The 16,682-nt window shown below is 50.3% G+C and overlaps 2 protein-coding genes across 4 annotated transcripts in view; one reads left to right on the top strand and one right to left on the bottom strand.

The window, feature by feature from the left end:
* grk1b (G protein-coupled receptor kinase 1 b) overlaps positions 1-16,682 on the bottom strand; it is a 47,702-nt gene that overhangs the window by 15,415 nt on the left and 15,605 nt on the right. The window lies entirely within an intron of this gene.
* On the top strand, positions 10,459-16,172 carry LOC309499885 (uncharacterized protein). Of its 3 annotated transcripts, XM_082171382.1 has the most exons (3): positions 10,459-11,248; positions 12,788-13,404; positions 13,489-16,172. In XM_082171382.1, exons 1-3 carry the CDS (start codon positions 10,482-10,484, stop codon positions 15,366-15,368), a joined length of 3,264 nt encoding a protein of 1,087 aa, XP_082027508.1. In that variant the 5' UTR covers positions 10,459-10,481; the 3' UTR covers positions 15,369-16,172. The 3 variants fall into 3 exon arrangements, with proteins under 3 accessions (XP_082027508.1, XP_082027507.1, XP_082027509.1); XM_082171381.1 differs by having other exon boundaries at positions 12,788-16,171; XM_082171383.1 differs by lacking the exon at positions 10,459-11,248 and adding an exon at positions 11,315-11,718 and having other exon boundaries at positions 11,760-16,171.

Here is a 16,682-nt window from a genome sequence, read left to right as displayed (position 1 = left end):
AGTTTCCTTCTCATCTCCAGAAATATACAGTATCTAGTAGTAAAGCTAATGCAAGGGCTAGAAATCAATTAATCCTTTGCTGATACTTCTTCGTCGTCATCATGGAGAGCGCAGTTCACGGTTGCATAGCAACGACCGACGCCATGGGAGCGCAAGCGTTTGTAGGAGACAGCGGCCGCGCTTTCCACACGTTTTTAGACGCAATATGTGAACGGCCTCTTGCAGAGTTGGCCAATTAAAATATTTTTGTCATCCTTGATGAAATACTTCCACACATCTGACGTGTGGTGTCTGTTGGTGACGTTCGCCATTTGTAATCAAGCGGGAAGGAAGTCGACCGGAAGTTGAAGTCGGCCGCGTGCCACCATCTTGTAGCAGAACTGCACCTGCTGTTAGCATCCCATTGACTCCCATTCATTTTGGCGTCACTTTGACAGCGAATAACTTTACATCTGAGGCGTTTGAAGACTCCATTTGTCCATTATTTATTTCTAAAGAAACACGACAATGTATAAAATGCGCCATTACCTTGTAGCTTACGTTATGGCCCCGTAGAAGCAGTTTTTGTAAAAGTAGGCAAACGATTGCGTCATAACCACGCGACTCTCTGTCGCACAGTAGAGAGATTACCGTATGGACGGGAAGAGAAGCTCGCAGGCAATCGGTGAGACGTGGAGGCAAAATTACAAAATAATTAATCAGAATACCTAGCAAAAGTTTCTCCTGCTCCTAGCTCATGGACAGCTCCTACTCACGCTCTCCGTCTCTGCAAGATTCGGAAGGGAATGATTCAGATTTCTCTTGGCACAGCTACTAGAAGACAGACGGGTTGCTCACGTCACATCTACGTCGTCAAGCTCTGTTTGAGTCTGCGCGTCAGGAACGGAAGTCCTAAGAAATCGCTGAAAATGGGCTTCACTTGTCTCAATTGAGTTCCAATGAGATGGCTCTGTCCACTTCTTATACTGTCTATGTTTTTAATTCATTTATGGTTAATGGACGCTCGAGTAATCGATTGTTTCCGACAGTGTCGACTAGTGGTTGAAGTAGTCGATCTATCGACTACTCGACTAGTCTATGCTATGCAAGCCCTTCCTGTGACTTTTTTTTAAAACATTGTAAAGATTTACAAATCCAATGTCTTTTGTTGAGATGTATGTTTACAAAACTATTATTGATAACAATGTTGATGGTCCCACAACAGACATTCTACTGACTATAAGTAACTTTGCAAATATGCCAACTTATTCTTCTAACCCACACCCTAACACCTCAACTTAACATAAATCTTGGTGGCCTATACCATGAAGTTTCAGTTGAATTTGGTCAACCCTGAGTTTTAGGCACCATGAAAGTAGCTCAGCTTTTAGGTTATGGTTATGTTCTGGGTAAGATATACCTATATGTACTGTGTATATTATTAATTATATAAACTAACCTCACAACTTTCACTTGCACTGATAAAGCCAGATATTTCCTTCTTGCTGTGTCAATGCATTTATTTACTATTTATTTTTTAATCTCTTAAAGGCGCATTATGTAACTTTTCACCACTAGATGTCGTTTATTCAAAACAAAGGCGAGGCTTGATGATGCATGGGAATTATGGGAGTTGTTGTCTTCACCTCTACAGACGGCAGAGAATACGATGGAACTCGGGCTGAAATCATGTTCATGGATGACCGGTAATGAATTAAAAATGTATTAACGTTACGAAAGCCGCTGGAGCGATTGCTAATGAGAGACAAGCATGACACACAGCTCGAGAACAGTGGAGCTTTTATTATGCTCAGACTTCATTTATCATAGAGAGAGCTCATCGGATACCCAGCTCTAGTCAGGGTCGCGGAAGGCAAGATGGTAACGGGCCACCAAGAACAATCATCATGAAGTTCCTGAACTTCAAGCAGAAACAGCAGGTACTAAAGGCAGCTAGAGCTAACGGAATCATCAAGTATAAAGATCACAATCTCCGTTTTTTCCCGGATCTATCTGCTGAGGTTGATTGAAAGCATAGAAGATATGATGCAGTTCGTCAAAAGTTAAGTGACAAGGGAATAAACCGACATAGAATAGTTTTTCCAGCTCGACCGCTCCTTACGCATGGATACTGTAAAATTACATGCAACACAAAGACGGCAAGTAATTTGTAGAATAGGCCTGTAAACTAAATCTCTCACGGATGAAAAAAGCCCTGGACCGGATGTTTATTTTGAGTTGAAAACTTTGTGGGTCAATTGACACTACTGATGACCAGAAGAGTGCACTTTTGTTAAACTCCGTGAACTGTAAATTTACAAGAAAGTATTTAGGTTGGTTTTGTGTAGCGTCTGGACCAATCAGACACACACAAATTATAAATGTATTTAATGAATAATCCAGCAAACTCACTCTCCCAACAAAGGTTTATGAAACTTCCCCCAAAACTAACATCCCAAATGAAGCTAACACACTGGCAGAACCCGGTTTCCTGTCACAGGATCATTAAGATTGATAAGACCTTTTACGACCCCAAAAAGGAATTTGCAGAGGGCTGTGACGCTCACTTAATTCTTACTGAGGAAGAGAAATAAACCCTGTTAATCCTATATATTCTATATATAAACACTTGAGAAATGTGTAAACATGTATCTAATTTTTCCATCTAATGATTTTCCTTTATGTGGTTTGGCCTTTGTATTCTTGTAAACCTTTGGAATTAATGTTTCAGACTTTGTTGCATACTATGGTTTACCAAAATCATATGTGTGGCATGTTTAGTCTCTATAAACTCCAATCTTCATCCCCCATTTGTTAATTTACATTACATTTTGCTAACTTTGTGACGCATTAGTATTATAAGCATCTTAAAGATTCTTGTGTTAAACATCCAATCAAATTACATGTTCAAAGGCCTGCTTGAACAATGGGTCGTAAAGAAATTTCCCTCCAAAGGAAAACACTTCTTATTGGCTCACACACCTCCAGAGGGTGTGACATCTTCACGCTTTAAAAATCACTGATCACAAGATCAGCTCTCTTAGCTCTCTTAGCTCTCTTAGCTCTCTTGCTCTCTTAGTCCCTTTCTGAAATTCTGACGTGAAGATGATGCTGAACTAGAAGTTCCTAAGGACCCCCAAGCTTGTGCCTTGGCTGCGGCCTTGTCTTTCCATTCACCAACGATCCTCTGACTCCCACTGGTTTTGTCTACTTGCTCTTAGTAGTACTGTAAATTAAGAAAGACATTTCCCATGCCCCGGAAATGCTCAGTTAATAAACAATTAACACTGAGTGTTCACGGGACAAACAGGTTAATTGATTGTAATATAAATTTACGACATTAAGTTAATTATATTAACTGATCCAAATATTCATAATCAATTATAACCAGTTATTATTGATTATTAATATTTCATAGAGCTAATTTGCTACATTTGAATATAGGCTGATTATACAGTAAGTATATTTTTTGTTATTATGTGAATAGTTTAATTGGGTCCAAACGGACTCTGCTTTTTATTTCCCTCTTTTTCTTTTTCTTTTTCTTTTTCTTTTTCTTTTTCTTTTTCTTTTTCTTTTTTCGTTCTTCCAACGTTACATGAACACTGTTATTGTGGCTGTATGTTATGGTGGAAAAATACAGTTTTTGATAACAGGTTTTGAAGAAATGGCATTATGGGAGGGAAATTATAATTAAGTTAGTAATATACTATTATGTGGGTACTGGGCACAAAGTTGTATAATGGGGGTTGAAATAGTGTAAAGAAGCAAATAAGGTTTGGTAAGTCTGCACAATAGTGTAAGCGGGGTGACACCATTCAAGAAGTAAATCGAGGTGGAGGGGTTACTGAGATAGGGGTTATCAGTAAAACGTACTCGGTTACTAACGTAACCTCGGTTCTCTCTAGAAGAGGGAACGAGTACTGCGTAAGATATCTTACGCTAGGGGAAAATCCTTTTCCGCGAGATATTGAAGCCAAAAATTATCCTTAATTTTGTAATAATGCAAAACGCGTTGCAGCAGCAATGCAGACATAGGCGAGACAGCTCGCGCGCCTATTGGCTGCTCTGCGGCAACTGCAGCAGCCTATCGAGCGAGGCCTGGCGTGACGTCAGAACCAATCAGGGCACTTCGCGCCCGCTGCGTCACGTCCCGCCGAAATGGGCGTGGTCTAGGCCTATAAATATCGCTCGCAGGCAGCTATTATCTGGTTTTTCATCATCGAAGCAACCAGAGCGTGTGCATGCACGGCAAGATACGCAGTACTCGTTCCCTCTTCTAGAGAGAACCGAGGTTACGTTAGTAACCGAGTACGTTCTCTTACGAGAGGTCTCTCGTACTGCGTAAGATATCTTACGCTAGGGGACCCAGTGTAAAACGCCGTGCATGCTGAGATCTGACACCAAAGACCCAAGGGCGAAAGCCCGGGGTACATATAGTGCACAATCACTCAGTGAACTCACAGAGAGTCCGGGAAGAAGGAGGGGTGCAGCCTCACTTTTCCACATAAAGTAGCGTCGAAGGGACGCAAATTTCATCATACAGACAGGGCGGGGTATGGCCTGAACTGATGGGAAAAAATGTGGGTCTTACACAGTTTGCCCAGCTTTAAACTGTCGAAAATTGAGCTGTGCTCAGTAAACGCAGCATTCTGAGCTGAACGCATCAGGTCAGATAATACTGGTAGTTTAGACCGACAGCAGCCTGGCCTGCAGGGCGGGAACCTCTAGGTTATAAAACCTTATAAATGTAGACGGGGAGGCCCAGCCTGCCGCCATACAAATATCTTGCAAGGCAATCCCACTTGACCAAGCCCACGAAGAGGCCATGCCTCTTGTGGAATGCGCTCTGACACCCAAAGGGCACTGCATGCCCTTGGAGGCGTATGCCAGCGCTATAGCATCAACTATCCATCTGGATAGGCTCTGTTTCGACGCGGCTAGTCCCTTAGAACGTCCGCTAAACGAAACAAAGAGCTGTTCCGTCTGTCTGAAAACAGACGAGCGAGACACATAAGCTCGTAATGCCCTGACTGGGCAAAGGAGGCTCGCGTCTCTTTCCTCATCAGGGACCGGTAGGGCTGACAGAGAGATAATCTGCGCCCTAAACGGTGTGTTGAGGGATTTTGGAACATAACCGTGCTTAGGTTTGAGTATAACTTTTGAGTCATTGGGCCCAAACTCCATGCACGCCGCGCTCACAGAGAGCGCGTGCAGATCCCCTATGCGCTTCACCGAAGCGAGAGCCAGCAAAAACACCGTTTTGAAAGACAGGTGTTTCAAATCGATTGACTGTAAAGGCTCAAATGGCGCACCTTTCATGGCTTCCAGAACCGTAGAAAGGTCCCATACGGGGACTGAGGGAGGTCTGGGAGGATTCAGTCTCTTAGCTCCTTTAAGGAAGCGGATGACTAAATCGTTCCTTCCTATTGACTGACCAAGCGTTGTTTCTGAGAACGCTGCTATAGCCGCCACATAAACTTTGAGCGTGGAGGGGGCCCTGCCCCCATCCAACAGCTCTTGTAGGAAGGAAAGCACCTCCGTCACATCACAATTTGTGGGTGACACACCACGGGCTGTGCATCAGCCCGAAAACACTGACCATTTCGAAGAATAGAGTCGTCTTGTAGACGGAGCTCTAGCCTGCGTGATCGTGTTTAATACTCCTTTAGGGAGTCCAACATGTACCCGTTGATGGCCCAGACATGAAGGGACCATAGTTCCGGGTGAGGATGCCAGATCGAGCCACGGGCCTGTGAGAGGAGATCTCTCCTCACTGGTACTGGCCACGGGGCAGTACTTGCTAACTGCATCACGGCTGGGAACCAAGGTTGGTTTTTCCAGAACGGTGCTACCAGCAGTACTGAGCATCCTTCTTCCCTGATCCGTTCTATCACCTGAGGCAGGAGAGAGACGGGGGGAAAAGCATAGAGCGGGCGGCGGGGCCACACATGGGCCAGCGCGCTCCTGCTCTTGGAGAAAAATTCTTGACAATGAGCGTTTTCTTGAGACGCAAACAGGTCCACTTCCGCTCTGCCGAATTTCTTCCACAGCAGTTGGACTGTCTGTGGGTGTAGAGACCATTCGCCTGCCGGAACATTGTTCCTGTACAGTCTGTCCGGTCCTAAATTCAAGATCCCTGGCACGTGCGCTGCTCTGAGCGAGCGCAGGTTGCACTGAGCCCATACCAGGAGGCGTTCTGCCAGCCTGTACAGTTTCTCGGATCTGATGCCGCCCTGGCGATTTATGTAGGACACCACAGACATGTTGTCCGAACGGACCAAGACGTGGTGACCATTTATTTGGGGACAAAAACGCGTCAGCGCGTTCTCTACTGCCAGCATTTCGAGGCAGTTTATGTGCAGGAGCTTCTCCCGTTCTGACCACTGGCCGAAGAACGGTCTGCCCTCGAGCAGCGCTCCCCATCTCGAGGTGGACGCGTCCGTGGACACCACTTTCACCCTCGAGGAAGTCCCCAGGCTTACACCTGATTGGTACCAGTCGTTCGCTTTCCAGGGTTTCAGAGCTGTAACGCATTTCTGATTGACCCTGAGGCGAAGCAAACCGGGTGCCCACGCTTCGCGTGGGACTCGCGCTTTCAGCCAAAACTGCAGCGGGCGCATGCGGAGCAGACCCAGCTGGAGCACTGACGATGCTGAGGCCATGAGACCTAGCATCTTCTGAAATTTCTTGAGCGGGACAGACGCGCCGCAGCGAAAAGAGTTCGCTGTGCGTCGAATGTCTACCGCGCGCTGTTGTGATAGTCGCGCTATCATGGATAGTGAGTTCAGTTCTGTGCCCAGGAAAGATATTTTCTGACTGGGTGACAGGGAGCTCTTTGCCCAATTGACACTCAGACCCAAATCCTCGAGGTGATCGAGTAAAATGGTCGTGTGTTCTATGAGCACTGCGCGAGATTGCGCTAGAATCAGCCAATCGTTCAAATAGTTCAGCACTCGCATGCCTCTCATTCTGAGGGGTGCGAGCGCCGCATCCATGCACTTCGTAAATGTACGGGGTGCTAGGGACAAACCGAACGGCAGGACTGTGTACTGATATGCCTGGCCCTCGAAGGCGAATCTCAAATATCGCCTGTGACGTGACGCTATCTGTATTTGAAAATACGCGTCTTTCAGATCTATTGACACAAACCAATCTCCTTGGCGAATCTGCACAAGGATTTGCCTGGTCGTGAGCATCCTGAACTGTCGCTTCACAAGCACTTTGTTCAGTTGCCTTAGATCTAGTATGGGTCTGAGACCCCCGTCTTTTTTCGGTACCAGGAAGTATCTGCTGTATAGCCCTCCCTCGCTCTGATCTTGAGAGAGAGGTTCTATGGCCCCTTTGCTCAATAGTTTCGTCACTTCGGCTCGAAGTAGATGTGCTACTTCTGTTTTTACCGTGGTCTCGACGCGCGCCACATAGCAGCGAGGGCGTCGGCGAAACTGCAGCGAATAGCCTCTTTCTATAATGTTCAGCACCCACTTCGAAAACCCCGGGTAGCTTTGCCCATGCGTCTGCATGGATAGCTAGGGGTCGAATACGAAGCGCGCTCCGCTCGCTCAGCGATGGGGAAGCTTCGGTGTGCTTTAACACAAGCGTGTCGCTCGTGACATTTGAGGCATGGGGCGCGCTGATGACAGCGGGCAGATTGCCCGCGCTCGACTCCTCTGCGGTGGTTAACCGCGAGGGGGAGGGCTGGGCGGTTCCCGTGGGAACTGTCATGTCTATGTGTGGATGTGGGCGCGGGACAGCGGGCACATTTATCACACCGAAAGCATCGTTCGCTTGCGTGAAGCGAGTGCACGTTGGTTTCGTTTTTACAGAAACCGTGAGACATGCATAACGTGGTGTTAGTGGGCACATTCACCATGTTTGAAGCGCAATCGGTCTGAGCCGATTCATGTGCGCGAGCCCTGTGTGACGGGCTGTGCTTGTGTGTAGAGATGGGCACTGGGCAGTGGGCATTCTTCTTACACATAAAGCACCATCGGCCGTGGCCGGGACACCAGAAAAATACACACTTATGGGATTTATCTGGGTAGCCGTAAAAACGGCGTTTGTGTGCAGGCAAGCGGATGACAGAACCGACTTGTTTACTGCAGGATACACTGGAACAGTCACATTTACTGGAACTGAACGAGCGAGAAGTTGCCATAGAAACAGAGAGCGTCAACATGCTGGCGTTTATTGCAGGCCTGCGTGCATTACAACAGGCTTGTTCACTGCAATATTGACATTTCCAGTCGCCTGAATTCCAGAGGGGAATGGGAAATGTATAGGAAAAAGGAGGTTGGTCCGTCCGCAGCGGGACCAGAAAAACTCCCTTTTTTCCTTACGCCAGTGACGCACGGAACACCATAGAAACGGTGTTTGGGTGCAGGCGAGCGGGTTGTACAACGCGCTCGTTGGCTGCAAAATACACATCTGCAGTCGCCTTTTCAGGGAACTGACAGAGCGAGCATTGACGGCATAATTTTATCTGCCGGTAGACCCGGGGATCGAACGCGGGTCTCTCGCGTGCAAAAACCTGAGAGTCTGCCACTGGGCCACAGGGGGAGACACATTGTAACTCAGTTAGCGCGAGTATTATAAGAGAGCGTCAACGTGCTGGCGTTTGTTTGCAGGCATGCGTGTATTACAACAGGCTTGCTCACTGCAATACTGACATTTCCAGTCGCCCGAACTTCAGAGGGGAATGAGAAATGTACGAGAAAGAGGAGGTCGGTCCGTCCGCGGGGGGACCAGAAAACGCTCTTTTCTCCTTTCGCCAGTGACGCACGGAAACCATAGAAACGGTGTTTGGGTGCAGGCGAGCGGGTTGTGCAACGCGCTCGTTGGCTGCAAAATGCACGTCTGCAGTCGCTTTTCAGGGAACTGACAGAGCGAAGCATTGGCGGCATAATTTTAACTGCCGCTAGACCGGGATTCGAACTCCGGTCTCTCGTGAGAAAAACCAATGATTCCGCCACTGAGCCACAGGGGGGAACGCAAAGGTTTTCGGATGCACGAGCATATAAGAGCGTCACATGCTTTCTTCGGCGTATGCTTGCAGGCGCGCTTGTATTAAAACAGGCTCGCCTGCTGCAATATTGATATTTCCAGTCGCATGATCAGGGAACTGGGAATATGTATGAGAAATTGAAGGTCATTCCATCCTCGGAGGGACTAAAAAACACATCTTTCTCCTTTCGCCGGTGAGTGACGCATGAATGGGGCGCAGAAGGCAGGGTAGCTTTCTTATAACGTAAAGAAAAACTAACCCCGACCGTCCGCTTCCAGCCTCCCTTGTGAGCGGCGCAGTTTGCGCGGCTTGAACAGAGGGAGAGAGAAAGCTAGCCCCGTGACCGCCCGCTCCTGACATCCTCTGTGAGCGGCGCGGTGTGCGCGGCTCGAACAGAGGGAGAACAGGTATCGTCCCCCAAGCAGGCAAGGCAAGCGGGCGAACCGGCAAGCTTTGCGGGTTGGGGGGGGGGGGCGGAGGAGCAGTCTCGGAGAAGGATGCCAGGTGAGTCCTCAGAGTCACCATAGGCAGTACCTAACTCGCAGTGAGGGCAGTCGCCGTCAGCGAGTGCGAGAGCTGCGTGATCAGGAAAAGGGGCGTCTTGAAAAAGACGCCCAGCTCTTTTAGTGCAATGGGAGTGTGTGTCGCGGCGGCGAGCACACACACATACATAAACACAGTAGCAGAGAAAGGATATAATGCCGGAAAGCGCAGCAGGAAGGCAAGGAAGGCGGCGCGGCCAGCGACTTCAGTGACTCGTCCCGCTGAAGGTGCTCTCTGTCAGACGGCGCGGCTTCTAATCCAGCTCCAGCGATGCGTGTGCTTCGCTTGAAGGATGAAAAATCAGATAATAGCTGCCTGCGAGCGATATTTATAGGCCTAGACCACGCCCATTTCGGCGGGACGTGACGCAGCGGGCGCGAAGTGCCCTGATTGGTTCTGACGTCACGCCAGGCCTCGCTCGATAGGCTGCTGCAGTTGCCGCAGAGCAGCCAATAGGCGCGCGAGCTGTCTCGCCTATGTCTGCATTGCTGCTGCAACGCGTTTTGCATTATTACAAAATTAAGGATAATTTTTGGCTTCAATATCTCGCGGAAAAGGATTTTCCCCTAGCGTAAGATATCTTACGCAGTACGAGAGACCTCTCGTAAGAGAACATAGGGATAACGTGGGGTGAATCAATGTTATGTGTTAAGTTTTCGTTATGTGTTAATTTTTGTTTGGCTTCCTGTTACTCGACAACTATGAGGGCCTTAAGGCATTATTTGACGTAATAAATAAATGTCACAAGTAGATAGAATTACATTTCTGTCTTGGAATTGCAGAGGTTTGGGTAAAAAATAAATAAAAATAAAACAGGTGATGCATAGAATCAAGCATCTAAATGCAAATGTGGTCTTTTTGCAAGAGACCCACGTCAAAAGAAGTTCTCTTACGAGAGTACTCTCGTGTTGCGTAACCGTAAGCTTGCATCTAAAAGAGCGAGGCGTTGTTTCAAATGCCTCTTTTCAAGAAGTGCGGCTCTTGCCGAGCCGATCTCAGCGACGGGGACCGCCACATTCTGTGCGTTTCCTGCCTGGGACACACTCACGCGGACCACGCGCTTTCCCTGGGCGGCTGCCCGGAATGCGAGGCGATGTCTATGGCGACCCTGCGGGCTCGCCTAGCATCCTTCAACGTGGATCCCGCCCCTCCGCTTCTCTCCTCTGGGCCGCGCCGTAAAAAGCGCCGTTCACAGAGAACGCCAGAGGCATCTGCCACGAGTGCTTGCATGCCGGATCTCTCCCCGTGTGCATCGCTCCCTGAATCCCCCACCTCTATCACGGCCGGCCAGCCGCCCGCTGTGCATATCGAGTCGGGGGGAGATGACGAAGAAGGGGACAGCTGCTCTATTCTGGCTTCTGACTGCGAAGGATGGTCGGGCTCCATTCCGGACCCCGCCCCTTCTCTTCAGGAATCGAGCGGTGTGCGGTCTACTTTCGACGCCGAGCTTCTTCGCCTGCTTACCAAGGCCGTGGAGGACCTCGGCCTCGATTGGTCGCTTCCTGACGAGCCTGCACCCAGCAGGCTGGACGGCTGCTTTCTACCAGGCCGCCGCTCAACGCCTCACACCAGGCCTGCCCCCTTTCTTCCGGAGCTCCACGAGGAGCTCACTAAGAGCTGGAAGGCGCCATTTTCTGCCAGGCTGCGCTCTTCTGTCTCTTCGACGCTCTCTCTGGTAGACGGCGCGAAAGACAAAGGCTATCTCTGCATTCCTCCGGTCGAGGAACCCGTAGCCGCGCACCTCTGCCCGCCTTCCGCCGGATGGAAGGACTACTGCAGGACTACTTCGGCTTTGATCGGTCGCGCTTACACCGCCGCCGGTCAAGCCGCGTCTGCACTTCACACGATGGCCGTGCTTCAGGTGTATCAGGCCGACCTTCTCCGTAAAATGGACGAGCCGGGCCCGAACCCTGAACATTTTTCTGACCTCAGGAGCGCGACTGACTTAGCGCTACGAGCCACCAAGTCCGCTGCTCAGGCCATCGGGAGGAATATGGCGTCTCTCACTGTCACTGAGAGGCACTTGTGGTTGACACTGTCCGACATGAAGGAGTCTGACAGAGCCACTTTCCTCGACGCGCCCGTGGCGCCATCCGGTCTCTTCGGCCCGGCTGTCAAGGGGTTTTCGGAGCGGTATTCTGAGGTACAGAAGACCTCCCAGGCTATGCGGCATTTCTTGCCGAAGCGCTCCAGTTCCGCTATGGGCCGCTCTAAGCAGCCGTCCAATCGGAAGTCAGCGCCACAGCCTCCCCCGCCGTCAGCCTCACAGCGCCGTCAGCCGAGGGACTCCCAGCAGCGCTCACGCTCTTCCAGCCGCCACAGACCGCCTCCCCCTCGGGGACCTCGGTCCAAGATTGTGCTGAAGGCAGAGCCCTCAAAGTCTTCCTGACCGTGCTAGGAAGACGAAGATGGTCGAGTCCCGCTGCGGCCGGACCGCCATCGAAAACAGCGCACCTCGCTCTCACAGTTCCCTCAGAGGAGGTGACTGGAGATGTGTATTTCACAGCTAACGAGCCCGTTACACAACACGCTCGCCTGTACCCAAAGGCCGTTTTTACGGCCACCCAAACATATCACAGAAAGAGCATTCTGTCTGTTTATCCGGCTCACGCCGATGGTGTTATAAATGCAGGTCACGTGCCCACTCCACAGTGTTCGCGCCTACATACAAACACGGCCGGTTCAGTGATTCCCACTCACTCACGGCCCATATCCATAAACTCGGCTCACGCCGTGTGTGTTTCAATGTAGCAGAGGTGCCCGCTGTACAGTGCTCACCCTTTCACTCAAACACGGGCTGCTCTGTGATAAGCACTCATTCAGAGCCCCCGTCAATAAACACAAAATGTGTCCCGTGTGCAAATCCCCCTCTACCAGACACGAGCTGTGTTATGTGTGTGCGAAGCGCGCGCGCCTCCATGAGCGCGCGCTCTCTTTCAGGCGCTGTGAGATATGCGCCACACACATGCAGCGACAACAGCCCGCGCGTTATTCTCCCTCTAGCCTTTCACATAAAGGCATGGAGGGAGCTGCCGGGCGTGTCAGAATGGGTACTGAACACGGTAGAACGAGGCTATTCACTACAGTTCGCTCGCAGACCCCCTCGCTTCCGAGCCAGGGTCGAAACCACGGTGAACAGCGATGTAGCACACCTACTTCGCGCCGAGATTACGAAACTGTTAGAGAAACGAGCCGTGGAAACCGTCCCTCACACACTGAGCGAGTCATTTTTTTACAGCAGATATTTCCTCGTTCCAAAGAAGGATGGCGGTCTCAGACCCATCCTAGATCTCAGACGGCTGAACAAAGCCCTTATGCAGAGATCGTTCAAAATGCTCACGACCAGTCAGATTCTCGCGCAAATTCGCCCGAGGGACTGGTTTATCTCTGTGGACCTGAAAGACGCATATTTTCAGATCCAAATAGCGCCCCATCACAGGCCTTTCTTGCGATTCGCCTTCGAGTGTCTGAGTTATCAGTATACCGTCCTGCCGTTCGGTCTGTCTTTAGCACCCCGCACATTCACGAAGTGCATGGATGCAGCGCTCGCTCCCCTGAGACAACGGGGAATGCGAATACTGAACTATCTGGACGACTGGCTTATTCTAGCCCAGTCAGAGTCAGAGTCAATAGCGCACAGAGCTCTATTACTCGACCATTTACGGGATTTGGGTCTCCAAATCAACTGGACCAAGAGTTCACTGTCTCCCAGCCAGAGAATCTCTTTTCTGGGAACAGACTTAGACTCTGTGTCAATGACAGCGCGGCTGACGTCACAGCGCGCGCTGCAGATTCAGCGCTCAGCTGCAGCTTTCAGGACCGGCAGCATTTTTCCTCTCAAACGTTTTCAGAGGATGCTGGGTCTTATGGCTTCGGCCTCGGCAGTGCTTCAACTGGGCTTGCTTTTCATGCGCCCGCTGCAGCACTGGCTGAAAACGCGGGTCCCGTTGCGAGCATGGTCCGCCGGCCGCGTTCGCCTCAGGGTGACTCAGAACTGTGTCACAGCACTGAATCCCTGGAAGGCGGCAGACTGGTATCAGTCAGGAGTGGATCTGGGCATGACTTCGAGATGAAAAGTAATCTCGAAAGACGCATCCAACTCAGGTTGGGGTGCCCTCTACGAGGGCAGACCAGTGTTTGGTCTGTAGGCAGCCTCAGAAAGGCGCCTACACATAAACTGTCTGGAGATGAAAGCGGTCGAAAATGCCTTGAGATACTTTCTCCCCCTCCTCAAAGGCCACAACGTGTTAGTCCGCACCGACAACATGTCTGTGGTATCATACATCAACCGCCAGGGCGGTCTCAGGTCACGGAGTCTGCACAAGCTGGCGGAACGCCTCCTCTTGTGGGCCCATCACAACCTGCGCTCACTGAGAGCATCGCATGTTCCGGGCTGCCAAAATGTGGGACCAGACATGCTGTCCAGGGACAACGTTCCCCCCGGGGAATGGTCCCTGCACCCTCAGATAGCCCAGTTACTATGGGACATCTTCGGCAGAGCGGATGTCGACCTCTTTGCGTCGACGGAGAACGCGCACTGCCCAGTATTCTTCACGAAACAGAGAGATGCGCTGGCCCACGACTGGCCCAGCCGTCCGCTCTATGCGTTTCCCCCGATCGCAATGTTGCCACAGGTAATCGAGCGCATCAGGGAGAGCAAATGCTCTGTGCTCCTCGTTGCGCCGCTCTGGAGGAATCAAGTGTGGTTCTCAGAGCTGATGCAACTGACGAGCACGACCCCGTGGCCGATTCCGGTGAGGAAAGATCTCCTCTCCCAGGCCAGGGGCGCGATCTGGCACCCGCGCCCCGACTTATGGGCCCTGCATGCATGGGCCATCAACGGGTACCCGCTGACCTCCCAGCGGCAGTGTTGAGCACAATTACTCAGGCTAGAGCACCTTCTACGAGAAGGCTCTACGCCTCTAAATGGTCAGTGTTTTCCGGCTGGTGCTCAGCCCGAAACTTAGACCCACAGCGCTGTAGCGTTACAGAGGTCCTCTCCTTTCTGCAAGAGCTTTTGGAGGAGGGCAGGCCCCCCTCCACGCTCAAAGTGTATGTGGCGGCCATTGCTGCGTTTACAAAACCCTTGCACGGCCGGTCACTAGGTAGAGATGACTTCATTGTTAGGTTCCTAAGAGGAGCTAGGAGGTTAAATCCTCCCCGGCCCCCTCTGGTTCCAGCCTGGGACCTCTCCTTGGTCCTGGATGCCATGGAGGGCGAACCCTTCGAACCCCTTCAGTCCGTGGATTTGCGGTATCTTTCCCTGAAGACCGCTTTTCTCATGGCTCTCGCTTCAGTTAAGCGAGTGGGTGACCTTCACGCGCTCTCTGTGAGTGCTTCGTGCTTGGAGTTTGGGCCTAATGACTCTAAAGTCATCCTTAAACCGAGGCACGGTTATGTCCCCAAAGTGCTTTCCACTCCGTTCAGATCACAGATCATTTCACTGTCAGCTCTTCCGAGATCTGAGGGTGAGGACGATGTGAATTTTCTCTGCCCTGTCAGGGCGCTGAGAATATATGTCGAACGGTCTGATGCTTTCAGGCAGTCAGAGCAGCTCTTCGTTTCGTTTGGTGGCCGCGCTAAGGGCTTAGCCACATCGAAACAGAGCCTGTCCAGATGGATAGTTGACGCTATCGCTATGGCTTACAGGTCTAAGAACCTTCATTGCCCTCTGGGCGTCAGAGCGCACTCCACCAGAGGCATGGCCTCGTCATGGGCGTGGTTTCGCGGAGTCTCTCTCCACGATATTTGTATGTCGGCGGGCTGGGCCTCCCCGTCTACATTTATCAGGTTTTATAACCTGGAGGTGCCTGCCCTACAGGCTAAACTGTTGTCAGTCTAATATACTAGCTCTGTTCGCTCTCGCTGCAGATCGACACAGACTGTGTATGATTTGTGTTATACACAGGCTCCAGATCGACAGACCAGGTCTTCCTGTCTGTGATCGTTTTTCACCTGTCCTTCGGGTTCAGGTGGCTGACAGGCAGCGTTATTCTTAGTTCAGCCCACAGATGTCCATGGCTGTTCTACTGTATTAAGCACCCATTCCCACATTCTGGAATGGTTATCACTCCCTGGGCCCACCCCTCGTCGGCCCAGACATTACCACTTACGTTCGTCCCCGGGCACATGCCCTTGGGAACGTGCATGTGGACCTTCTCTAGCACGCACGGCGTTTTACATTGGGTTCCCGTAGCGTAAGCTAGCTTACGCAACACGAGAGTACTCTCGTAAGAGAACGCTCTCGGTTACTAACGTAACCTCGGTTCTCTCTAGATGAGGGAACGAGTGTTGCGTAACCCTGCCGTGCTTGTGCTACTTCTGGTTCGCTTCAGATTGAAAAACCAGAGAACAACCTCACGGGCCTGCTTTTATAGCCTGTAGCCACGCCCATTCTGGCGGGACGTGACGCGCATGGGCGCCCGCGCCCTCATTGGTGCTTCGTCACGAGCAGGCCCTGGATAGGTTGCAGCAGTTGCTGCTGAGCAACCAATAGGCGCGCGAGTCGCTCTGCCTAGGTCTGCTTATGCAGCAATGCGTTTTAAATTAATGCAAAATTAAGGATAATTTTTGGCTTCAGTATTCTCGAGAAAAGGGTTTTTCCCGTAGCGTAAGCTAGCTTACGCAACACTCGTTCCCTCATCTAGAGAGAACCGAGGTTACGTTTGTAACCGAGAGCGATATTGTGATAATAGAGAGGTGGTGGCATGGGCAGGTTTTCTCAGCGTGTTATAACACACAAGCCGGGGGAGTTATAATTTTGATACATAAGTCAGTGCCTTTTCATGTTAAGGATATTATTAAGGATCCAGTTGGTAAATTTGTAATTATTCAAGGTGAGCTGATGACAGAGAGAATAAATTTAGTGAATATATGGTCCCAACAAAGATGACCCCAGGTTTTATAATAATATATGTCTATTAGTTGCTTCACTACAAGGTCAAAATATTATATGAACTGCACCTTAGATACAGAAATGGATCGTTCCACTGGTGTAAACCCATTTATGTTCTAGGAAACAGATACAACATTTTATGAGAGAGCTCAACCTATTGGATATATGGAGACATCTTAACCCAACTCTAATTTCTTATTACTGTTATTCTGCAACACACCAAACTTATTCCCGAATAGATTTTATTTATTTATTTCAGCT

This window comes from Leuciscus leuciscus (genome assembly GCF_965113295.1).
Source record: "Leuciscus leuciscus genome assembly, chromosome: 5".
Lineage (NCBI taxonomy): Eukaryota > Metazoa > Chordata > Actinopteri > Cypriniformes > Leuciscidae > Leuciscus > Leuciscus leuciscus.
The sequence above is the reverse complement of the archived record's forward strand: the minus strand, read 5'-3'. Positions and strand labels throughout refer to the sequence as shown.

Bases quoted from the DNA above. Each gene is read 5' to 3' on its own strand.
- LOC309499885 (XM_082171381.1), top strand. From the start codon at position 10,482: ATGCCTCTTTTCAAGAAGTGCGGCTCTTGCCGAGCCGATCTCAGCGAC. The intron at 11,249-12,787 runs GGAACCCGTAGC...TCGTTCCAAAGA, and splicing joins CTCTGCATTCCTCCGGTCGA to AGGATGGCGGTCTCAGACCC.